General features: G+C 41.3%; 1 protein-coding gene across 2 annotated transcripts; it reads right to left on the bottom strand.

Moving 5' to 3' along the window:
- Positions 1–26: 26 nt before the first annotated feature.
- Positions 27–27,012, bottom strand: map2k1 (mitogen-activated protein kinase kinase 1). Of its 2 annotated transcripts, XM_034288041.1 has the most exons (12): positions 26,661–27,012; positions 20,671–20,881; positions 19,951–20,097; positions 18,468–18,545; positions 17,765–17,816; positions 13,804–13,928; positions 13,096–13,306; positions 12,930–12,994; positions 11,387–11,445; positions 9,948–9,993; positions 468–562; positions 27–115 (listed from the first exon to the last, which is right to left on the bottom strand). In XM_034288041.1, exons 1-11 carry the CDS (start codon positions 26,741–26,743, stop codon positions 503–505), a joined length of 1,137 nt encoding a protein of 378 aa, XP_034143932.1. In that variant the 5' UTR covers positions 26,744–27,012; the 3' UTR covers positions 27–115; positions 468–502. The 2 variants fall into 2 exon arrangements, with proteins under 2 accessions (XP_034143932.1, XP_034143931.1); XM_034288040.1 differs by lacking the exons at positions 27–115; positions 468–562 and adding an exon at positions 6,069–6,989.

The following is a 27,012-nucleotide window of genomic DNA, read 5'->3' as shown; positions in this document are numbered from 1 at the left end:
ATTTTATGTCTGTACTGCATCTATACTTCCCTGAGTGGTTGAGCATCAGTGATGTGATGACCAGGAAGTAGTTTCCTGACCTTCTTCCATCTGTCATGTACGTCTGTTTATCTGTCTTAGTGAGAGAATCAGAGTCCCATCTTAAGGCACCAAAGACACTGTTAAAACAGGGCAGTACAGCCTCCTCTCCAACTGAACCAACTACATAACATACTATAGGTAACAGACTAATATACTGGAAGGAATAACATTTTCTTTCTAGGACTAAACATGTATATGGCTTACTTCTAATGTGTTCCAGTGTGACTTTGAAGTGGAGATCCAACTTCTCCATGTTATTGATTGTGATGGAGGTGAAATACTGGAACCATTGTACTGACATTTTGTCACCATCTCTGCTCCCGTCACACTGCAGTTCTACTGACTGAATCAGATTGTTGAGACTGATGTTACAGAGCCCCTCTAACCTGCTTCAGCTCCAGTCGACCTCTGAACTCTGCAGTCAGGGTGGAATTCTCAGGTGAAGGGTTAGAAGTGTTCCACAACAGCAGGTTCTCTTCATCTGGAGATTGAAAGAACAAACAGTAGTCTTCATCCTCATTAGGAATTTTGATCATATAGTTATCCACTACATCTTATATCACATCCTTCATGTTATGTTTCCATGTTGTCTCTGTTCTATACCACTACATCCAATATCACATCCTTCATGTTATGTTTCCCTGTTGTCTCTGTTCTATACCACTACATCCAATATCACATCCTTCATGTTATGTTTCCTTGTTGTCTCCGTTCTATACCACTACATCCTATATCACATCCTTCATGTTATGTTTCTCTGATGTCTCCGCAATCTACCACTACATCTTATATCACATCCTTCATGTTATGTTTCCCTGTTGTCTCCGTTCTCTACCACTACATCCTATATCACATCCTTCATGTTATGTGTCTCTGATGTCTCCGCAATCTACCACTACATGTTATATCACATCCTTCATGTTATGTTTCCCTGGTGTCTCCGTTCTCTACCATTACGTCCAATATCACATCCTTCATGTTATGTTTCCCTTTTGTCTCCGTTCTATACCACTACATCCTATATCACATCCTTCATGTTATGTTTCCCTGTTGTCTCCGTTCTCTACCACTACATCCTATATCACATCCTTCATGTTATGTGTCTCTGATGTCTCCGCAATCTACCACTACATGTTATATCACATCCTTCATGTTATGTTTCCCTGGTGTCTCCGTTCTCTACCATTACGTCCAATATCACATCCTTCATGTTATGTTTCCCTTTTGTCTCCGTTCTATACCACTACATCCTATATCACATCCTTCATGTTATGTTTCCCTTTTGTCTCTGTTCTATACCACTACATCCTATATCACATCCTTCATGTTATGTTTCCCTGTTGTCTCCGTTCTCTTCCACTACATCCTATATCACATCTTTCATGTTATGTTTCCCTTTTGTCTCTGTTCTATACCACTACATCCTATATCACATCCTTCATGTTATGTTTCCCTGTTGTCTCCGTTCTCTTCCACTACATCCTATATCACATCTTTCATGTTATGTTTCCCTGTTGTCTCTGTTCTCTACCATTACATCCAATATCACATCCTTCATGTTATGTTTCCCTTTTGTCTCCGTTCTCTACCATTACATCCAATATCACATCCTTCATGTTATGTTTCCCTTTTGTCTCCGTTCTCTACCACTACATCCAATATCACATCCTTCATGTTGTTTCCCTGTTGTCTCCATCCTTCCTGTGTTTTGTAACAGCCATACAAGCCTTAATATGCAGTTAAAACATTATTAATTCCACCTCTTTCCCATAAGTCCATCCTGTTCTTCACTACTATTCTAATAACATGCTGTTAAAACATTATTCATTCCTCTTTCACATTAATCTATTCCTGTTCTTCACCACTATTATTTTAACATGCTGTTAAAACATTATTCATTAAACCTCTTTCACATTAGTCCTTCCTGTTCTTCACTAATATTCTGTTGGTAGAATTTAGCAGTTACGTATAGTGGTTAAATAATAGGGAACCCTCACAAATCAAGGGAAAAAATACATTCAGTATTTAGTGGAATAATGCAGCAGAATTGTCCTGTTTCAACGAACTTTCCAAAATGTTCTCACTGTATGAATGGTTGCTAGCTGGTATATTGAGGGGCGTTTCTACGAAGGACAGATCATGTGTCCAAGACGACAACCCCCATGCCAGATTGTCAATGTAAACATACGGCTCTGGAAAAAATAAAGGTACCACTGCAATTTTTTCTTTCCTTTCCAAAAAAGATGAAAAGGAAAGTTTTGAGTGAGGAACAGAAGCGTTCAATTTGCAGTGATCTCTTAATTTTAACCCTTCTGTTCCTCACTCAAAACCTTCCTTTCCAGCTTTTTTGGAAAGGAAAGAAAAAGGTGCTGTGGTTTCTTAATTTCCTCCAGAGCTGTAGGTTTGGAAGAGCGCAACCTACTGAAAGAGAGAATCTAAACACAGATGTTCCTACTGTTCTCATTACCTAGGCGCATTTAACTCTCAATGAAACATAGCTTCATAATATGTTTAGAATACTACATTATTACACAGATTCTACACTATTAACATACAGTAAAAAACATTCCTCATTCAACTTCTTTCAAATAATTCTTCACTAATACTTTCATGAGGACTTAGTTACCAGTAGGAAGTGTATGGGGACCTCTAGTGGCCAGAACCTGCAATCTAAAGTTATTAAAATACAATGTACAGAAAAGATTAAACAATCTGGGTGACCAGATACAGCATTCTGCCAAAGTACAACAACTGTTGGATTAACAAAGCAAATGTAATTTAAGCAAGTGAGAATACCTCACTCCAATATCCCCCAGTTTCTTCATTTAGCACTACATTTACATTTTCTTTTTTTGATCCACCTCATTTTGTCATAGGTAGTGCCATCATATTTAAACAAACATTACCTGTGTGAGATACTGATGATAAATGGATACACCTGTCATGAAGGTTAATGTAATCAATATTATGTGTACTTCTATTCAGCAAAATAATCACTAATGCCCACTTAAGTAACATTTGCATGAATATGTAATAATGTTTTTCTTAATTTGACCCTTGAAATGCTTAGTCTGATTTTATCGACTAAACATTATTTAAGGTACCGAATCTGATCATGTTTGGCTATTTTATGCAGTCAAACATACCTAACTGTGCCCATAGCTGGAGGGAGAATGGGTGCTGAAGGGGGACAACTCCACTCTGGAGGTGAAGCAGCTCCCCCTGGTGGTGAGACTGTAAAAACTCTGGTGTTTTCAAACTGCCCTGCAGCACCAGTTGACCAACGGTTTGTTAAAGAGACATGAAGCAGCCCCCACCCAGCAGCCCCCACCAAGACATAAGATAGTCACTGTCCCAGCAGCCCCCACCAAGACATAAGACAGTCACTGTCCCAGCAGCCCCCACCAAGACATAAATAAGACAGTCACTGTCCCAGCAGCCCCCACCAAGACATAAAAAAGACAGTCACTGTCCCAGCAGCCCCCACCAAGACATAAGACAGTCACTGTCCCAGCAGCCCCCACCAAGACATAAAGACAGTCAATGTGCCAGCAGCCCCCACCAAGACATAAAGCAGACAGTCACTGTCCCAGCAGCCCCCACCAAGACATAAATAAGACAGTCACTGTCCCAGCAGCCCCCACCAAGACATAAATAAGACAGTCACTGTCCCAGCAGCCCCCACCAAGACATAAAGACAGTCACTGTCCCAGCAGCCCCCACCAAGACATAAAGACAGTCACTGTCCCAGCAGCCCCCACCAAGACATAAAGACAGTCACTGTCCCAGCAGCCCCCACCAAGACATAAAGACAGTCACTGTCCCAGCAGCCCCCACCAAGACATAAAGACAGTCACTGTCCCAGCAGCCCCCACCAAGACATAAGACAGTCACTGTCCCAGCAGCCCCCACCAAGACATAAAGCATATTTTCTCTTCTAGGGGACACAAGACAGAGGGGTTCAGAGATGGTTCCCAAAATAAAAAGGGATTCAATGCGATTATTGTTTTCAGTCAGTCAAGGCCCTTGAAGTCAATCCTTTGTGACAATAAATGTATTTTGTGACTTCCTCTATTATTACATTTGCATAAGTTAAAGCTCTGATGCTATACATTCATTTAGATATAATTTGTGAATCACTTGCAATATTTCAACGTTTCACACTGACAATGAAGCATTCATGAAGACATACCATATGGACACAATGACTAATTAAGCATTTATAAAGACATACCACATGGTCATGAGGACTAATGAAGCATTTATACAGACATGGTTACATGGTTGTGGTGTGATACTGGCCTGAGGTAAACTAGCCTGTTGCATAATCTGTTTGTACTATTACCATTCTTTGTCTTGCCAATGAGATGACAAAGAAGAATAGGGGAAGGATCAGTCCAGATCAGTGAACTGCCTTTATAGTTTACAGCTTTTATTTTAACAGACAACAAAAATAAACCATAGCACATAGTTCAGCTGTCAACTGCTGTCTGGGCTGGTGGTGTCATTAGTGAGTTTGATGCCTGAGCTGTGGTAGGATTCAAGGGAGATTTCTTCATCCGTAAACATTCATCCTAAATCCTCTGACCTCTCACATGAGCAGACTGTGGTGAGGAGCAGTGTTTCTCAAGTGGTGTGTCATGACCCAAATTTTGATGCAGACTTAATATAATAAATAAAGAATAATTACATAATCAATGTTACATTTTTGAAAGACCATAGCCACATACAGGAGCACATTTCATTACTTGTTGTTGCTGGAGACATACAAAAGTCCAGTAACAGGACATTGAGGTGCCAACACAGGCTTGAATAACCAAACTAACAAAAATATTATATAGCATTAGTACAGTTGGGTTTGGTAATAATTGAACACTGACATAAGTTTAGGTATTTTGGCTTTTTACCAAAATATATTAAAGTTACAGAAAAATATGAATAAATATGGCCTTAAAGTGCAGTCTCTCAGTTTTAATTTGAGGGTATATACATCCAAATTAGAGGAAGGGTTTAGGAATTACAGCTCGCTAATATGTAGCCCCCTCTTTTTCAAGGGACCAAAAATAATTGGAAATGTGACTCAAAAGCTGTTTCATGGACAGGTGTGGGCTATTCCTTCGTTATGTCTTCATTAATTAAGCAGGTAAAAGATCTGGAGTTGATTCCATGTGTGGCATTCACATTTGGAAGCTGTTGCTGTGAATACACAACATGAGGTCAAAGGAACAATCATTATAACTGAAACATTTCATTATCAAAGTCTACCATAAATAGAAAACTTCACGAGAGCAAATACAGAGGGTTCACCACAAGATGCAAACCTTTCATAAGCCTCAACAATATAAAGGCTAGATTTGCCAAAAACATCTAAAAATGCCAACCCAGTTCTGGAACAGCATTCTTTGGACAGATGAAACTAAGATCAACCTGTACCAGAATGATGGGAAGAAAAAAGTATGGAGAAGGCTTGGAACAGCTGAAGCAAACCACATAATCTATAAAACATGGTGGAGGCAGTGTGATGGCATGGGCATGCATGGTTTCCAATGGCACTGGGTCATTAGTGTTTATTGATGATGAGACAGAATAAAGAAGCAGCCGGATGAATTCTGAAGTGTATAAGGATGTATTGTCTGCTCAGATTCAGCCAAATTCAGTGCAGTTGATTGGATGGTGCTTCACTTTACAGATGGACAATGATCTAAAACATACTGCAAAAACAACCCAGGAGTTTTTAAGGCAAAGAAGTGGAATATTCTGCAATGGCTAAGTCAATAACCGTATCTCAACCCGATCAAGCATGCATTCCACTTGCTTAAGACAAAACTTAAGGCAAAAAGACCCACGAACAAACAACAATGGAAGACAGTTGCAGTAAAGGCCTGGCAAAGTATCACAAAGGAGGAAAACCAGCGTTTGGTGATGTCCATGTGTTACAGACTTCAAGCAGTCATTGCCTGCAAAGGATTCTCGACAAATTATTAAAAATGTGTAAATTTGTCCAATTACATTTGAGCCCCTGAAATAAGCGACTGTGTATGAAAATGGTTGCAATTCCTAACATTTCATACGATATATTTGTTCAACTCCTTGAATTAAACCTGAAAGTCTGCACTTCAATTGCATCTTGGTTGTTTCATTTCAAATCCATTGTGATGGCTTACAGAGCCAAACTGTGTCAGTGTCCAAATATTTCCGGACCTAACTATATGACTTTTTTCTAAACTGTGCATTTTATTTATACTGAAATGCTGTTCATTAATGCCAAAAACATTCCACAGATTCTGAATATACAGTATACAGCGAAATCTATTGTGACATCTCCCTCTTTTTTAATGGTGAACAGTCATTACAGTATAGCCTATTTATTTTACCTCTATTTAACAGAAAAAACACCCAATACCAATTTTGGTTCCTGATGCAAATCCAGCTAAGAGCCACCTGTGTAGGGAAGGAACAGGGTCAAAAGACCAGACTGTGGTGTAGAGAAGGGACCGGGTCAAAAGAATAGACTGTGGTGTAGAGAAGGAACAGGGTCAAAAGACCAGACTGTGATGTAGAAAGGAACCGGATCAAAAAACCAGACTGTGGTGTAGAGAAGGGAACGGGTCAAAAGAACAGACTGTGGTGTAGAGAAGGGACTGGGTCAAAAGAACAGACTGTGGTGTAGAGAAGGGACCGGGGCAAAAGACCAGACTGTGGTGTAGAGCAGGGACCGGGTCAAAAGACCAGACTGTGGAGTAGAGAAGGGACTGGTTCAAAAGACCAGACTGTGGTATAGAGAAGGGACCGGATCACATGACTAGACTGTGAGTGGGGGTGATTGGCTGGTTGAGTCCTATGGTACTACACAGCCAGCCAGCAAAGTCCACCTCCTCTGCCTCCGACTGCTTGATGAACTGATGAACCTAGGAATCAATACACAAAGATAAAAATAATTGATTAACCTAAAGAGTCAATACATAAATACATGATGATCAGATGAACCTAGAGGAGTCAAGACACAAATATATAATGAATTCATGAACCTAAAGAGTCGACACACAAAGACATCATGAAGGGATTAACCTAGAGAAGTCAACATTGTTGAAGTGTATGTTATGTTTAGTTTACAACAGACCATCTGTTTATCCGTACACAGGAAGTCACGTTCATTCAAAGTGTGTCAGTAATTTGCCAATAGGCTTACAGTACCATGGTGTGTATTCCAGGTTGGGATGTCTATAGGGAGAGGACAACCAGAAGTTTCTCTGAGATTGAATGAGATGAGCTTGAGTTTGTAAGTCAGAGTGTCGTGTCTGTAACATTATGAACAACATACTATCAAATACTGCAATAAATAATTGAATTACTCTTTTCCTTGACGACCGGGTACACAATCATTATTTCAACCACTATAGGACACAAAGACATGATGAACCAATGAACCTAGAGAAGTCAAGACACAAAGAAATGATGACCCAATGAACCTAGAGAAGTCAAGACACAAAGACATGATGACCCAATGAACCTAGAGAAGTCAAGACACAAAGACATGATGAACCAATGAACCTAGAGAAGTCAAGACACAAAGACATGATGAACCAATGAACCTAGAGAAGTCAAGACACAAAGACATGATGAACCAATGAACCTAGAGAAGTCAAGACACAAAGACATGATGAACCAATGAACCTAGAGAAGTCAAGACACAAAGACATGATGAACCTACAGGAGTCAAGACATAGAACCTCTATATATGTCCCTATTTATTTATCTCTCATTCATTATTTCTGAAGGCTAAGCTCTGAGAGATCTAAACCTCAATGAGTTATTAGAAAATATCCCAAACATAGAACAAAAACATATGAAATTGTTTTACTGTTTATTAACCAAAAAGGGTTTATTCAACAAATCTCCATGTTGTGTTTGGATTGGCATTTACCTGATCTATTATGTTTCTTGTGGCTCTTGAAGATATTTTGGACGGGCGTCCACTTCCAGGCCGAGTCATTACACACATACAGTAGATGCTCTCTATCTCTCAGTGATTTGCCTCACAGTGGACTGAAGGAGCTCAAATCTTTTTGAGGCGTTTGTATAGCCAGACTGATGTGCTATCACTCCCCTCTTCCTGCTGTCTTCTGAGATTGACTTTGTTCTCTGAATGCATTATTAGGTGGGGCTGAACAGGTCTTTTCACCTGCTCCAGCAGCTTGACTCAGCGAAGGGAGCGAATTGTCACGAATGAAACACTGCGACAGTGTGAACAGTGGGCAATAAATACAGGGACAGACAACATTATGAACTCTGAGTGGGATTTATACAGTCTTAATAGAGTCGCACACAGTGAAAGAAAACTACTAATAACGTGCAACAGGCAGCTGATCTGGACACAATAGGTGCTGGAACAATTGGAGCCAAATCTGAGGTACTAGATCCTTTTCAGGCAGGATCCAGCTCAACTTAAATAATGGGTCACACCAAACTGAACAGGTTTCCAGTCAATGCTTATTAATCACGCCAAAAATCTTTGCTAAAGATCCTGTTTAGATTGGTTCATTTGGTACCCGTTTATTGACCCACCTGATTCTACTCACCTTCTTAATAGAACCAAGGCAACTTGGGGTTTACTTATTTTTGCACCTGTACTAATTCATGTTAATTTAGTTTTTCTACTACACATGATTTCCTACAAACCAACATACGGAGTTGGTAACTATAAACCTGTTATGTCAGACAAAAAAGACAGGTTCTGATTAAATAAAGATTTCATGATTAACACAAAGAAAATTTATAGTTGCAAAAGGGATTCACATATTTTTTAGCAGCACTGTAAGTCAGTCCTGGAAAGAAGTCTGTATAATAAACACAAGTTCTTATTAAACACAAATCATTGAAATCCTTACTAAATACGTACATAAAACAGTGTTGAATATGTTTTTCTTCTTCTGTAGTACTGGGATATGAGCTTGATATCACAGGTACACCGATCAGCCATAACATTATGATCAACTACCTAATATTGTGTAGGCCCCCATTTTGCCGCAAAAACAGCCCTGACCCGTTGAGGCATGGACTCCACTAGACCTCTGAAGGTGTACTGTGGTATCTGACACCAAGATGTTAGCAGCAGATCCTTTATGTCCTGTAAGTTGTGAGATGGGGCCTCCATGGATCGGACTTTGTCCAGCACATCCCACAGATGCTCAGTTGGTTTGAGATCTGGGGAATTTGGAGACCAAGGCAACACCTTGAACTTGTCGTTGTGTTCCTCAAACCATTCCTGAACAATTCTTGCTTTATGGTAGGCTGCATTATCCTGCTGAAAGAGGCCAGTGGCATCAGGGAATACCGTTGCCATGAAAGGGTTAGTCTGCAACAATTATCAGGTAGGTGGCACCTTTCTATCAGTACCAGCATTCCATTTTTCAGCAATATGAGCTACAGTAACTCATCTGTTGGATCGGACCACACAGGCCAGCCTTCACTCCCCATGTGCATCAATGAGCCTTGGCCACCCATGACCCTGTCGCTGGTTCACCGCTTTTCCTTCCTTGGACCACTTTTGATAGGTACTGACCCCTGTAGACCGGGAACACCCCACAAGGGCTGCAGTTTTGGAGATGCTCTGACCCAGTCATCTAGCCATCACAATGTGTCCCTTGTCAAAGTTACTCAGATCCTTACGCTTTACCATTTTTTCTGCTTTTTACACTTTTTTAAGCAACTTTGCAGACAGAATGTTCACTTGCTGCCTAATAAATCCCACCCACTGTCAGGTGCTATGATAACGAGATTATCAGTGTTATTCACTTCTCCTGTCAGTGGTCATAATGTTATGGCTGATGGGTGTATATAACGAACCACTAAATAAATCCACTCACCATTAACTGCTTCAGGTCTGCCCTGTCTGTGGGGTTCTTGATCAAGCTGCCAAGAAGAAATAATATAAATATTATATTCATGAATAATATAAAATAGACATCAATCAATCAAATTTATAAAGCCCTTTTTACATCAGCAGTTGTTACAAAGTGCTTTTGAAAAACATTCATCCTGAAACCCCAAGGAGCAAACAACAACAGTGTTGATGCACAGTGGCTAGGAAAAACTCCCTAAGAAGCCGAAACTTAGGAAGAAACCTGTAGATCAGGATCCAGCACATTTTCACTCATTATTGTGCTTTGATGGTTTGAATCAGCTGTCACAGTGTTAGGACAAAGAAAGCAAACGTACACTCTGTGCAACATACATTTTTGTTTGCTTGTTTTGTAATTGGCAAATTAGGTTGAGTAAAAAAAAGCGTAATAAATATTTTAATCAGTTTGTTATCTTCCAATACAAACTAACTTCTTTTAAAGACCACGTGTTTTAGTGTAGGCCTTGCACAACATTTTTAAAGGGGGAATATCAACCAGTCAACCGTTTGTCTTATTTACAATTCTCTAGGGGGGTGGTTTCTTAGTCAAAAGCAAGTTGCATGCCAAAAAAGGGCAGTTATTTGAAAATGTACAGGCCCACTATCATATTCACTTTCTGCATTGGATGCGGAGGTTTACTGGACCAGCCCTGTACTGCCAACTTGCTGCTGGCTGACTGTTGACAGATCAACTAAGTTCAAGGGGCAATCTGTCAGTGTTTCAAATTATCATGGTTTTTATTTGTTACTTGTTTACGTTGTCACTGTTCTACTAAACAGCTGTTTTGATGGGGAAAACAAAGAAAGTTCTGCAGCGTTGTTCTCCAGAGGAAGGTACGAGAGGAAGACCACACACCAGTCATATGAGCATTTACAGTATCTTAGAGGTTACTGTTCTTCTTCATCTGCTGTCAACAAGCTCAGTTCGTCTCGACCAACACAACCGTTCAAACCTTTGGGGTCATTTAGAAATGTCCCTGTTTTTTAATGAAAAGCAAATTGCTTGTCCATTAAAATGACATCAAATTGCTCAAAATTTCCAAAAACAAAGAACTTTCTTCTGAAATTCGTCAGTCAATTCTTGTAATGAGAAATGAACAAAACAAGAATAGACTGACGAGTTTGAAAATGCTTCTACAATCTCTCTCTGACCGACTTTCCTGTTACCTCCCTGACCAACTCCACGCGGCCCTGACCAGTCAGGCTTCCAGACGGATCAGTGAGACTGCACTTATTTTAGATCTGTCTGTTGCCTTTAACCTGTGAATCATCAGACCCTCGTCTCCACCCTATTAAAGTGGGGCACCTGGCAGGCTGCTCCTTTAGATGGGGACTCTAAGTTGCTCTGGAAAGTCTACAACATTTCTGAAATGTAAAATGCTGTCCCTGTGTTGTCTTACTCACCATTTATTCACAAAGTCTTGAAATTCCAAGCTGAAAATACCAGGTAGCTTAGGAGGAGGCTGTAAACAAACAATATAAACAACAACAAACATTGTTACTTCCGATCAGATCACAGCAGAGGGAAGATTAAAGAGGTTATGAATCATTCAGCCTGGATGACATTATACTGACAACAGCAAGGCGTCCTACTCACCAGCCTTTAGTTGAATTCTTTCACAGTTTACTGCACCACGGTAACATAATAACCAAAATATAATTCCTCTAACAAAAGAAAACTAACAAAGAACTCAAAACAAATGCAGGTGGGAAATAAAATGGGTTCTGAGGGTTGTTGGTTCGGTTCCCACAGTGGGCCGGAAAATAGAAACGTAGACACCCGCTACTGTAAGAGTGACTAATAACAGAGCCAGCCTGCAGAGACATGGACAAAGGCTGCACATGGTCTGCAACAATGCTTAGGTAGGTGTTACGTGTCAAAGTAACATCCACATGAATGGCAGGACCCAAGGTTTCCCAGCAGAACATTGTTCAGAGCATCAGACTCCCTCCACCAGCTTGTGGTCTTCCCACAGTGCATCCTGGTGCCATCACTCCACCAAGCGCACGCATTCACAGCGGTGCACGTGATGTAAAAGAAAACGGGACTCATCGGACCAGGCAATTTTCTTCCACTGCTCCATGGTCCACTTCTGATGCTCGCTTGCCGGTTGTAGGCCCTTTCGACGGTGGACAGGGCTCAGCATGGGCACCCTGACCGGTCTGTGTCTACACAGCCCCATATGCAGCAGGGTGTGATGCACTGTGTGTTGTGACATTCCTCCTGTAACCATTCAGGTTTTCTGTGACTTGTGCCACAGTCGACTTTCTGTCGGTTTGGACCAGATGGGAAAGACTTTGCAGACCTTGTGCATCGATGAGCCTTGGGCGCCCAACACCCTGTCGTCGGTTTGGACCAGATGGGAAAGACTTTGCAGACCTTGTGCATCGATGAGCCTTGGGCGCCCAACACCCTGTCGTCGGTTTGGACCAGATGGGAAAGACTTTGCAGACCTTGTGCATCGATGAGCCTTGGGCGCCCAACACCCTGTCGTCGGTTTGGACCAGATGGGAAAGACTTTGCAGACCTTGTGCATCGATGAGCCTTGGGCGCCCAACACCCTGTCGTCAGTTTGTGGTATGTTCCTCCTCGGACCGCAGCCAGTAGGTTCCCACCACTGCTGACTAGGAGAACCCCACAAGCCTTGGCGTTTCAGAGATGCTCTGACCCAGTCGTCTGTCCATAACAATTTGGCTCTTGTCAAAGCCACTCAGGTCTTTACTCCTGCCCATTTTCCCTGGCATCCAACATGTTGACAACTATAACTGATCATTCCTTTACTATCTAATCTATCCAGACCTTGACATGTGCACTTGTGAGGAGATGATGAATGTTATTCGCTTCACCTGTGAGTGATCATAATGCTTTGGCTAATCAGTGGATACACTGGCTGGGTGAACTATTTCAAGAACACACCCCAAAATAAGAATAAGTTGCTTTACTCACCTCATTGACTATGTAGTCCAGTAGCTCAAAGATAGCCATGGGAGGCCTGCTGTCTGAGCTGTAGGCTGAGGGAAAACACAATTAGAAATGTGACCCAACAAAAACACCCTACATTTGAATCTGTGTCCTCCAGGAAGTGAGCTCACGGCATCCACCAGAGACTCACAGCTGCCTGGCCGTCCCGGAGGTCGGGGCTTTGGAGAGGTGTTGTCACTCGAAGAGGCTCCCCCCTCCACCGGGAGGCCAAAGATCAGTTCCAGTTGGTGGGCATCAGGGGGAGGAATCGGGAACCGTCCGATGGCCATCTCCACCAGAGACAGCCCCATGCTCCAGATGTCTGACTGGACCGAGTAGTGGGTTCCCTGTAGACGCTCCGGCTGGGCCAGAAAAAACACGGCATGTAAAGCAGCATTTCCTAAACTCAGTCTTGAGGTAGACTTAGATTTTTTTGCTGTAGCACCACACAGCTAATTTAACTAGTCAAAGGCTAATGATTATTGTTTTTGGGTTAGGGTTTCTGTACTGCTTGCTATGCTGCCATCTTATATGAACAGGAGATGCCAGTTACGTCCTAATCTGAAATGGAATATTTTCAACTGTAATGCAGAGGAAAACATCAAAATATGTAAACATTTACCAAACTGGCAACATTTTAAATAAATTGTGATTAACTACAGAAGATCATTGGATTAATCCTTATTAATTACTTTTATAGTTTGAGATCACTAATAAATATCCCCCTTGTTAATGTGAGCGGACTGTGTGACAAGGACAACATCCTTATGTAATTCCCTATGGTCTGCATCCCACTGAGCCCTTTATACAGGTATAATTTATTTAGACTGTGTTGACACTAGTTACCATGGTAACTTACAGACATGTAGGAGCGGGTTCCGACAAAGGAGTTGGCCATGGAGTCTATGAGCTGACCACTCACTCCAAAGTCACACAGCTTGATCTCTCCACGGGAGTTAACAAGGATGTTAGAGGGTTTTACATCTGAAAGAGATTGAGAGACAGAGGAACCGAAACGGAGAGTCAGAGGAGAGGGGAAGAGAAAGAGGAGAGAGAGGAGAGAGAGGAGAGGAGAAAGAGAGAGGGAGAGACCGAGAGGAAGAGAGGAGGAAGGGACAGGAGGAGGAGAGAGGAGGAGATAGGGAGAGATGAATCATTTAGATAAATGTGGCAACCTGTCCCAGTTGGGTTCCTAAGCTTTACCATTTATCCTGACCTTTAAACTGCACCTAACTAGAACCTTTGCCCTTGGCCCACCATCCTGACCTTTGCCCTAACTTTACCCTGGACTTAACATTTACCTTTCCCCTTGACCCTAACTTTACACTTTATCCTGAGCTGTGCCCTTGACCCTAACCTTTACCCTTTATCCTGAGCTGTGTCCTTGACCCTAACCTTTACCCTTTATCCTGAGCTGTGTCCTTGACCCTAACCTTTACCCTTTATCCTGAGCTGTGTCCTTGACCCTAACCTTTACCCTTTATCCTGAGCTGTGTCCTTGACCCTAACCTTTACCCTTTATCCTGAGCTGTGTCCTTGACCCTAACCTTTACCCTTTATCCTGAGCTGTGTCCTTGACCCTAACCTTTACACTTTATCCTGAGCTGTGTCCTTGACCCTAACCTTTACCCTTTATCCTGAGCTGTGTTCTTGACCCTAACCTTTACCCTTTATCCTGAGCTGTGTCCTTGACCCTAACCTTTACCCTTTATCCTGAGCTGTGTCCTTGAACCTTTAACTTTGTTACACAGACTGGTGACAAATTAAATGAAAAAACAGAATAAAAGACTGAAGGATCACAACAAGATGCTTCCTTACAGGTGTACTGCACGATACAATTAAATAATGAACATCCTATCATGCTCTGTGGCATGTATGAAAATGCTGAGCAGGCCCAGTTGACCTTGATTTTGGATCTAGATAATGATTTTTTTAAAACAGACTGAGACCTGGATCTCTGTTGACAAGAACAGTTTTAGGAACACAAAGAAAACATTTAGAGAAAGAAAATTTCAAAACATACACAAAGACATTCAATTTAACAGAAACAATCACAGACAACATCATATTGATCCTCCATTACAGATCTAAAATGGGCAAGGGACACTCGAGTTAAGTTGGATCTGCAGTTTGTTCCATAAATAAGGAGTGAAGGAACTGAAAGCAGTCCTACACAACTCTGTGGAGACCACAGGAGTCTATAATGTAATCCATGTCTGTGATCTGGTTTTGAAATTTGTTAGTCAAATTGAAATTAAAGATGATATATATGGAGGTAATTTTAAAATAAGTGCTTTATAAATAAACAAGAGAACATAATGCTCTTGCTTCACAGAAAGAGAGACCCCACCCACATGTTGATGTAGAATACAGCGATGCGTTCTGTAACTATCACCAGTGATTAACCTGAGTGCACAATGGTTTTAATGTTCGCCGAAGCAGGAATGTAGATAATATCATAATAATATCATAATCAAAGACGGGCATAAAAGTAGCCTGAACAATTTGTCTTCTATTTACAGAAGACAGACAAGCTCAGTTTCTGTAAAGGAACCCAATCTTGAATCCAAATTCAGCGACGTGTTTTTTTAAAAGAAAGCCTGTCTAACCATGCCCCTAAGTATTCAAACAAACATTGATTGATTGATTGATTTCAGTCTCTGGGGTGACCTGCTAAGGACAGGAGGCGTTTCTGTCTCTGGGGTGACCTGCTAAGGACAGGAGGCGTTTCGGTCTCTGGGGTGATATCCAGGTGTGTGACATCCAGGTTTTCAGGTATGTGTGACATCCAGTTTTCAGGTATGTGTGACATCCAGTTTTCAGGTATGTGTGACATCCAGTTTTCAGGTATGTGTGACATCCAGTTTTCAGGTATGTGTGAGCTCCTGGGTTTTCAGGTATGTGTGACATCCAGTTTTCAGGTGTGTGACATCCAGTTTTCAGGTATGTGTGACATCCAGGTTTTCAGGTATGTGTGACATCCAGTTTTCAGGTGTGTGACATCCAGTTTTCAGGTATGTGTGACATCCAGTTTTCAGGTATGTGTGACATCCAGGTTTTCAGGTATGTGTGACATCCAGTTTTCAGGTATGTGTGACATCCAGGTTTTCAGGTATGTGTGACATCCAGTTTTCAGGTATGTGTGACATCCAGTTTTCAGGTATGTGTGACATCCAGTTTTCAGGTGTGTGACATCCAGTTTTCAGGTATGTGTGACATCCAGTTTTCAGGTGTGTGACATCCAGTTTTCAGGTATGTGTGACATCCAGGTTTTCAGGTATGTGTGACATCCAGTTTTCAGGTATGTGTGACATCCAGGTTTTCAGGTGTGTGTGACATCCAGGTTTTCAGGTATGTGTGACATCCAGGTTTTCAGGTATGTGTGACATCCAGGTTTTCCGGTATGTGTGACATCCAGGTTTTCAGGTATGTGTGACATCCAGTTTTCAGGTATGTGTGACATCCAGTTTTCAGGTATGTGTGACATCCAGGTTTTCAGGTATGTGTGACATCCAGGCTTTCAGGTATGTGTGACATCCAGGTTTTCAGGTGTGTGTGACATCCAGTTTTCAGGTATGTGTGACATCCAGTTTTCAGGTATGTGACATCCAGTTTTCAGGTATGTGACATCCAGTTTTCAGGTGTGTGTGACATCCAGTTTTCAGGTATGTGTGACATCCAGTTTTCAGGTATGTGACATCCAGTTTTCAGGTATGTGACATCCAGTTTTCAGGTGTGTGTGACATCCAGTTTTCAGGTATGTGTGACATCCAGTTTTCAGGTATGTGACATCCAGTTTTCAGGTATGTGACATCCAGTTTTCAGGTATGTGACATCCAGTTTTCAGGTATGTGTGACATATGGTTTTTGAGTCGGTGGAGATGATCCATAAATTGTTGATCAATATAAAAACTTCAAATTGTTGATCAATGTAAAAACTTAGGCCCCTTCAAATTGTTGATCAATATAAAAACATAGGCACCTTCCTTAACACTAAACTATTTTTTGAAACCAACAGGGATGTCATTTGTGGGAAATCAGCGCCTGTTCTTCCTGATGAAACAAGGCACTGATTTAGATCTACTGAATCCCTTTATAATCTGCTGTTTTGGTAACTTAAACTTAAAATGTGGGAATTGATTGGGCAACATTACCTAAGGAACAATAAGGCTTTTGTCAGTGATGTGTAACAAACACATACATAAGGAGCAATCCTTTATTTATCGTCTTTATTCTACTTCCCTCTGAGCAAAGTTATTAGGCTCCCAAACTGAAAAACAAACAGGCAAATCTATTCCATCTCTGATCACCTTTCTCAATAAGCTGCAGAAGTATTGCGTACATATTGTTTGGTTGTTGTATATAGTATGCATTGTGGCGTGAATGTGCCTAAATCAGCATCACACCATCGCTTCCAAGAGAAAACACTGACAGGTGCCAGAACGTCCCGGAGGCCGCTAGAAGGGCATGCCCCTCCCCTACATAGCCCCTCCCCTAGACAGACCCTCCCCTAAACAGCCCTAAAGTATTCTTGGGGTGAGTAAGTGGAGCAGGATGGCATGCTGGGTACTAAACCATCAACTCTCACTCACTGAGTTCTACTAGTCAAATAAACAGAAAACTATGTTGAAAAGAAGATGGGTCCAGTTAAATTAAGACTATTCTAGAAATAGGTTGTGTGGTTCCACAGGGAAATAATATATTTTGTCTGAGTTGTATGTACGTAAATGACTCACTAAAAACCTGCAGTTTTAAAGTACACCAACTTCATTTGAGAACACACATGGTTAAAAGAAATGTCTCTGTTCCACAAGTCTTACCTCTATGCATGATCTTGTGTTTCTCCCTCAGGTAGGACAGTCCTTTAATTACCTACAGTAGATGATAAGCAGACACCATCAGCATACAATAGATCAGGGGTGTCAAACCGGTTCCACCGAGGGCCGTGTGTCTGCAGGTTTTTGGTTTTTCCTTTAAATTGGTTCCCAGTTCAAACCTAAACTACCAGGTGAGGGTAGAAACTAACCAATTAACTAATCAATCAGGTAAAAAGTGAAAGCGAAAACCTGCAGACACTCGGCCCTCCATGGAACCAGTTTGACACCTCTGCAAGAACAGACACCATCAGTATACAGTAGAAGAACAGACACCATCAGTATAAAGTAGAAGAACAGACACCATAAGTATACATTAGAAGAACAGACACCATCAGTATACAGTAGAAGAACAGACACCATCAGAATGCATTAGAAGAACAGACACCATCAGCATAAAGTAGAAGAACAGACACCATCAGTATACAGTAGAAGAACAGACACCATCAGTATACAGTAGAAGAACAGACACCATCAGTATACAGTAGAAGAACAGACACCATCAGAATACATCAAGCATACCTTTGCATATTTTGCAACAAAGTCAGCTAATTTCCATCAAAGGATATAGACAGAGGGACAGATAAAGAGGACGAAAGAGGGAGAGAGAGGGGGAAAATAGAGAGCAAGAGTTGTCAGAGATACCCACTGCAATGCTGACTTTCCCCAGGATCTGTTCTGGTATCTTTCCGGCTTTCTTCAGAGACTGATCCAGAGAGCCCCCATCCTGTGGACAGAGAGACAGACAAGAATAAAGGGAGAGGAGGGGAAGGGGTTAAAGTATATCTCTACCGACCATCCAGTCAAGCATTCGGACAACAGAATATTGGGAAACACCATTCCAGCAACATTGATGGATGCCTTGTCTTGCAGCTGTGATGGTTGTCATGTTAGTAAGGATGTCTTGCAGCTGTGATGGTTGTCATGTTAGTAAGGATGTCTTGCAGCTGTGATGGTTGTCATGTTAGTCAGGATGTTTACAGTTGTGATGGTTGTCATGTTAGTCAGGATGTCTTGCAGCTGTGATGGTTGTCATGTTAGTCAGGATGTTTTCAGCTGTGATGGTTGTCATGTTAGTCAGGATGTTTCCAGCTGTGATGGTTGTCATGTAAGTCAGGATGTCTTCCAGCTGTGATGGTTGTCGTGTTAGTCAGGATGTTTACAGTTGTGATGGTTGTCATGTTAGTAAGGATGTCTTCCAGTTGTGATGGTTGTCATGTTAGTCAGTATGTTTCCAGCTATGATGGTTGTCATGTTAGTCAGAATGTTTCCAGCTGTGACTGTTGTCATGTAAGTCAGGATGTCTTCCAGCTGGGATGTCTCTACACTACCCAGGATCTACACTACCTAGGCTCAACACTACCCACTATTTATAGTAATGTTTAGTAATGTATAGTAACAGCATGTGTACCATCATCATAGTAATATTATAGTAATACTGTGTAGTAATAGTATAGTAGTGTTACATCAGTGTAGTAATAGTTTATTAATAATATGTGTTCCATCTCTGTAGAAATAGTATAGCAATACCATGTGTTCCATCTCTGTAGTAATAGTTTCGTAATACTGTGTTCCATCTCTGTAGGAATAATTTAGTATTACCATGTGTTCCATCTCTGTAGTAATAATATTGTTGTAACATGTGCTCCATCTTTGTAGTAATGATATTGTAATACTATGTGTTCCATCTCTGTAGTAATAATTTTGTAATACTATGTGCTCCATTTCTATAGTAATAGTTTAGTAATATTATATGTTCCATCTCTGTAGTAATAGTATAGTAATACTATGTATTCCATCTCTATAGTAATAGTATAGTAGTAACATGTGTTCCATCAGGGTAATAACAGTAATAGTTTAGTAATACCATTTATTCCATCTCTATAGTAATAAGGTTGTAATAACATGTGTTCCATCGCTGTAGTAATAGTATAGTATTAACATGTGTTCCATCAGTGTAGTAGCAGTACTAGTATAGTAATACCATGTGTTCCATCTCTATAGTAATAGTAAAGTAGTAACATGTGTTCCATCTCTGTAGTACTAGTATAGTAATACCATGTGTTCCATCTCTATAGTAATAGTAAAGTAGTAACATGTGTTCCATCTCTGTAGTAATAGTTTAGTAATACCATGTGTTCCATACAGATGCTGATCTCTCCATCGCTGTAAAAGGCCCCATAGAAGCCCACTATGTAGGGGGAGTTACACTCATGCAGCACCTGCAGCTCTCTGATTATTTGGTTCCTGATGGCCGGCTTGATCTCCAGGTGGATCAACTACGGGACAGAACATAGAAAGGCTTGATCTCTATATGGATCAACTACAGGACAGAACACAGAACACAGGCAAGACAGAAAACTGACAGAACAGAAGACAGACAGGACAGAACACAGACACGTTGAGAGGACTCAGTACAGCCTACATTCTGAAGATAGGACTCGGCACAGTCTATAATCTGATTAGATGACTTGGCACAGTCTATGGTCTGACTAGAGGACTCAATACAGTCTACATTCTGATGAGAGGACTCTGTACAGTCTATATTCTGATGAGAGGACTCTGTACAGTCTATATTCTGATGAGAGGACTCTGTACAGTCTACATTCTGATGAGAGGACTCTGTACAGTCTATATTCTGATGAAAGGACTTGGCACAGTCTTTATTCTAAGAGGACACAGTACAATCTATATTCTAATGAGAAGAGTGAGTACAGTTTCTAACCTGATGAGGACTCATTACAGTCTATAGTCTGATGAGACACACACACACACAAGCATAATGAGACACACACACAAGCAGACATGCATACAGACACACACATGGAGACAAAGCCGTTCCATCCTGTTACCTTCCGGGCCATGATGAGGCCTGATGGTCTGTGTGACACCTTGAAGACCACCCCTCCATTACCGGCACCCAGCTCACAGATCTTCTCCATGTCGTCATCCTTCAGCTCTCCAACCTTCTGCTTCTGAGTGAAAAAGGCCTCCAGACGCTTACGCTGCTGTTCGTCCAATTCCAGCTCTTCAAGCTTCTTCTGAAGGGCCTCTAGGTTGGTCCTGAGAGGGAGGGAGGGAGGGAGGGAGGATGGATGGGTGGGAGTGAGGGAGAGGTTAAAGAGATGAAGTGTCATGAAGTCACTGGATGCTGCCATTCATCCAAGCCATTCATCCAAGCTTCTTCTGCAGGACCTCTAGGTGGGGACAGGCTGAGGTCAGGCCTTGTTGAGAAGGAGATCCAAGAGGAGAGGTGGAGGGAGAGACAGATGAAGAAAGAGCCTTTTCCCTCTAACAAGGCAAAAGGAAACGTGTCCTGGCCAAAGAGCAATGCACCTCCTGAGCCAGCCAGAGGATTGTAGAAAGGCTGGATCTCCATTCGTAAGGCACATCATTCGCCTTGGCATTCAAGGTTTAGTCAACAGTCTGCTAGTGACGTCTGAGGTACCACACAAGATAATGAGATATAAAGATCAAACAGATCTAGAAACCAAGACCAAGAAATGTGTCTGTGCTGCCCCTCCCGGCCTTCAGGAAGTTCTCAGACCTGACATCAGACCGACACACGTTCTTTGTTCTGACCTCTGGTCTCCTGGCCGTCCCATCCGCTATGTGAGTGCAGCTCCCACCAACTTCAAGCTAGGACAGCATAGTCCCTGTCATTTCCAAGAAATGTCAGAAATTTCTATTTCAAAAAGTGCCAATAACAACTTATCAGTTAGCCCTTATATTTCTCTCATGAACTAACGATTGATATGTTCATTATGTTTCTTATTTGAATAGTCTGGCATCCGGTTCTGATTTTTTCTGACTACTCCTTAATTGAGCAGAATGTAACTACTAATTATGAGTAGGGAGGTTGTTCCAACTAGCTTCTTAAAATGTCTGTACTAACTATAAGTGGCTCTGGGTAAGAGCATCAGCTAAATTACTAAAATGTAAATGTAAGGCCGAAAGATGACAGAGAGATTGCTCCATTAGCTTGCTACATAAATATATGCCTAAACATAGAGAAGCAAGTCCATTAGCTAGCTACATAAATATAGGCTCAGAGATAGAGAAGCAGGTCCATTAGGTAGCTACATAAAGACAGGCCTGACAGACAAACATAGCCAGGGCAGAGATGTGTGGAGTAAAGACGCTTCCATCAGCTGAGTGTTTTTCTCCCCTGGTCCTGCTAACTCTGACTGTTTCACTTTCTACCTCGCTCTATCTTTCTCTCCTGGCTATGCTTTAGCTTTGCTTTTGTCATGGAGATGCATTTCCTTTTGTCATCAATTGTTGAACTCAGCAGACCTTCGATTGACTCGCCAGTCTCCTGCTAATCCTTCCTGTCTCTTCTCCCTTCCCATTTAAATCCTTAATAACAGTTCAACAACAGCACCTGCACATTATCAGCATGTAAGGTGTAGCCTCGCCCTGGAGAGCAGGATTTAGCGGAATGGAAATAGAAGAAATATAACACAGGTCAGACCCATCACAAATATAACACAGGTCAGACCCATAACAAATATAACACTGGTCAGACCCATCACAAATATAACACTGGTCAGACCCATAACAAATATTACAAAGGTCAGACCCATAACAAATATAACACTATTCAGACCCATAACAAATAGAACACTAGTCAGACCCATAACAAATAGAACACACGTCAGACCCATAACAAATAGAACACAGGTCAGACCCATAACAAATATAACACTAGTCAGACCCATAACAAATAGAACACTGGTCAGACCCATAACAAATATAACACAGGTCAGACCCATAACAAATAGAACACTGATCAGACCCATAACAAATAGAACACTAGTCAGACCCATCACAAATAGAACACTGGCCAGACCCATAACAAATAGAACACTAGTCAGACCCATCACAAATAGAACACTAGTCAGACCCATCACAAATAGAACAATAGTCAGACCTATCACAAATAGAACACTTGTCAGTCCCATAACAAATAGAACACTGGTCAGTCCCATAACAAATAGAACACTGGTCAGACCCATAACAAATAGAACACTGGGCAGACCCATAACAAATAGAACACTGGTCAGTCCCATAACAAATAGAACACTGGTCAGACCCATCACAAATAGAACACTGGTCAGACCCTTCACAAATAGAACACTGGTCAGTCCCATAACAAATAGAACACTGGTCAGACCCATCACAAATATAACACTAGTCAGACCCATAACAAATAGAACACAGGTCAGGCGCATAAGAAATAGAACACTAGTCAGACCCATCACAAATAGAACACTGGTCAGTCCCATAACAAATAGAACACTGGTCAGTCCCATAACAAATAGAACCCTGGTCAGATCCATAAGAAATAGAACACTAGTCAGATCCATAACAAATAGAACACTGGTCAGATCCATAAGAAATAGAACACTGGTCAGGCGCATAAGAAATAGAACACTAGTCAGACCCATAACAAATAGAACACTGGTCAGTCCCATCACAAATAGAACACTGGTCAGACCCATAAGAAATATAACACTGGTCAGATCCATAAGAAATAGAACACTGGTCAGTCCCATAAGAAATAGAACACTGGTCAGATCCATAAGAAATAGAACACTGGTCAGATCCATAAGAAATAGAACACTGGTCAGACCCATAAGAAATGGAACACTGGTCAGATCCATAACAAATAGAACACTGGTCAGATCCATAACAAATAGAACACTGGCCAGACCCATAACAAATATAACACTATTCAGACCCATAACAAATAGAACACTAGTCAGACCCATAACAAATAGAACACTAGTCAGCCCCATCACAAATAGAACACTGGTCAGACCCATAACAAATAGAACACTGGTCAGTCCCATAACAAATAGAACACTGGTCAGACCCATAACAAATAGAACACTGGTCAGATCCATAAGAAATAGAACACTGTCAGCCAACAATAGACACTGGTCAGATCCATAAGAAATAGAACACTGGTCAGATTCATAAGAAATAGAACACTGGTCAGACCCATAACAAATGGAACACTGGCCAGACCCATTAGAAATAGAACACTGGTCAGACCCATAACAAATAGAACACTAGTCAGACCCATAACAAATAGAACACTAGTCAGACCCATCACAAATAGAACACTGGTCAGACCCATAACAAATAGAACACTGGTCAGACCCATTAGAAATAGAACACTAGTCAGACCAATAAGAAATAGAACACTGGTCAGACCCATCACAAATAGAACACTGGTCAGACCCATAAGAAATAGAACACTGGTCAGACCCATCACAAATAGAACACTGGTCAGACCCATAAGAAATAGAACACTGGTCAGACCCATAAGAAATGGAACACTGGTCAGACCCATTAGAAATAGAACAATAGTCAGACCAATAAGAAATAGAACACTGGGCAGACCCATAGGAATTAGAACACTGGTCAAACAGGAGGTGGTCTAGCTGTTATAACACTATGTGGAGGTGGTCTAGCTATTACAACACTATATTGAGGTGGTCTTGCTGTTATAACACTATGTGGAGGTGGTCTAGCTGTTATAACACTATGTGGAGGTGGTCTAGCTATTACAACACTATGTTGAGGTGGTCTAGCTGTTATAACACTATGTGGAGGTGGTCTAATTGTTATAACACTATGTGGAGGTGGTCTAGTTGTTATAACACTATGTGGAGGTGGTCTAATTGTTATAACACTATGTGGAGGTGGTCTAGCTGTTATAACACTATGTGGAGGTGATCTAGCTGTTATAACATTGTGTGGATTTGATTAAGCTGTTATAACACTATGTGGATTTGGTTACGCTGTAATAACACTATGTGGATTTGTTTAAGCTGTTATAACACTTTGTGGATTTGTTTAAGCTGTATGGAACTATGTAAAAACAGTCACCAAGGAAACAACATGTTACATGTTCAAAACTAGTCAAACTTAGATAACAGCAGATTATATTTTCACTGGAATAAAATTTGGAACACTACAAAACCAGCTGCAACACTACCTCAAGTTCAAACCCTAGAAAATGGATTCCCAAACCTTTTTGCACCCCCCCCCCCACCTTTCAAATCAGATAATGACCAGCCCTCCTTCATTTAGGGGGACAGCCCCAGGACACAGAAATCCTTGCCCTAGAATACACATCGGAACACTACAGCACACTGTAACACTAGAACATGTAGGAACCATAAAAAACATGTTAGAACACTAGAACATGTCGGAACACTAGAACAATCCCCACAACACAGAGACAGTTAAAAGAAACTGCTGTTTCAGCTATTGCAGAATCAGTTTCTAATCAGGATGAGAACTGCACTGCTTTCTACATTTACAGTGAGGTACTGTCATAGTGTTATAATCATGTTTTCTTTGAAGTATTCAGGACAGGTAATTAGTTATGTTAAAACTCACTAATTGGAGAGGTACTAGAATGAGATACACACAGAAGAATACCCACACACACACACACACACACACACAGACACACATAGAGCAGGAAGGGAATGGAGAGGAGAGAGGAGAGGGTTAAGTGTTTTTCTTTTTGACAGCAGGCCTGTATATCCATGGAGACGAGATGTTAAGAGTGGGGGGGTGTTGGTGGTGGGAGGAGAGAAGCGTGGGCACACAGACTACCAACACTGTTGACTGGAGAAGAGGGGAACAAATAAAAACTAAAGGACCGAAGAGAAGAAGAGAGAAGAGGCAAGGAAAACAAGAAAGGAGTGAAGAGGAGGGGAGGGAAAAGAAAAGATGAAAAGATGAGAGAAGAGAAGAGAGGAGGAGAGGAGACAGAGAAGCCTTGGCAAGGTGAGGTGTGGGAGGGACACCGTTCGGTGAAACACTGCAACCCACTGCACTCACAAATGAAAAGTACTTCAAGTTCACAACAGGTTTTCCGAAGCCTTCCAAAGTCCCCAACAACAGGTCTGCTAATCTGCAGTTCAGTGGTTCTACATCGTGGCTCTGGTCCATTTCTCAGTGTTCTAGTGTTCCACTCCACACCAACATAACTCTGTCTTTCCTGCTTGTCCCAGCCTGCCGACAACAGGAATGTGTCCTCTTTCAGCTCACATCTCTCCACCGTAAGAAAATGAAAAAACATCAGTCGACACACAACTGCAGAGACATCGGCTCACAATAATAATGTTTGCTGGTGAACATGTCCCTGAACCTGCAGGAAGTGATCTGTTTTGCATAGACACCCCGGCCGATTGGGTGGATAGGCCAAGCAGCTCGTCAAACATAATATTGCAGGTAACATTGTGAATACAAGTAATACATGAATAAAAGCAACGTTGAAACTGCTACATTGCAAGCAATTAGCATTAAAAGTACCAAATGTTACCCCTGCTGTCAGAAAGGGTGTGAACAGTTTGGAGTTGCAGAGGTTCTGAGGTCAGTGTTCATGACAAACTTTGCCCCCAGCAGGGTGTGATGAGGCTTAAACACCTGGGATTAGTTTCTTCATAGACAGATGTGTTCTTGTAGACATACAAGAGGGTATTTATTGTACACAAAAGATAGGACAAAGTAATGCACATTTCGCACACTAACAACCAAACGCAGATGCTCACAAACACAAAAAACAAGCTCACAAACTCACACTCGCAAACTCGTTCCCACACACGAAAATCCCACTGAAAAAAAGGAAATCTGTTATACTGAAAACATCAGAATATTGCTGAACTTGCACGTCTGCACGTCTTTCTATGTATTTTTTTATTTCCTATTAACATTCATCATTCTGATCTTTTCTTTTAGGAAAGAAAGCGGATGGTGATAATTACATTTATATTATTTTCCTATATCTATAGAAATCAGTTCAAAGTCTACTTACTCTGTCGCACCGGTTCCGTTGATTGTATTTCCATCCGGGATCGGGTTGAGTTGAATTGGTTCGGGCTTTCTTCTCTTCTGCATCCTTTCAGTAACTCTTTAGTTTGTTTAAAAACGATAAACTGGATCAGGCTAATGACTGGGATAATGTTCCTGTAACACAGTTCGCTGTCGAGAACGACCTAACCCATGCAGCTCGGTTTGAATAACTCCACAAAATGATAGCTAAAGTCAAACGTGAATGATTTGTAATGTTGGTTAATTCACATATGCAATAACTTTTTGCAAAATAATGATATATAAGAATACTGTAAAAAATGTAAAGTGAAATAGATGATTGTTATGGCTTTCCT

This window comes from Esox lucius, chromosome 19, assembly GCF_011004845.1.
Source record: "Esox lucius isolate fEsoLuc1 chromosome 19, fEsoLuc1.pri, whole genome shotgun sequence".
Classification (NCBI taxonomy): Eukaryota; Metazoa; Chordata; class Actinopteri; order Esociformes; family Esocidae; genus Esox; species Esox lucius.
Note: the sequence above shows the minus strand (reverse complement) of the source record. Positions and strands in the feature narration are given on the sequence as shown.

Coding starts and splice junctions, on each gene's coding strand:
- map2k1 (XM_034288040.1), bottom strand. CDS start 26,743: ATGCAGAAGAGAAGAAAGCCCGAACCAATTCAACTCAACCCGATCCCG. Junction 20,882..26,660: donor AACGGAACCGGTGCGACAGA/GTAAGTAGACTT, acceptor CCTCCCTCTCAG/GACCAACCTAGAGGCCCTTC. Junction 18,546..19,950: donor GCATCTGTATGGAACACATG/GTATTACTAAAC, acceptor CTCTGTCCACAG/GATGGGGGCTCTCTGGATCA.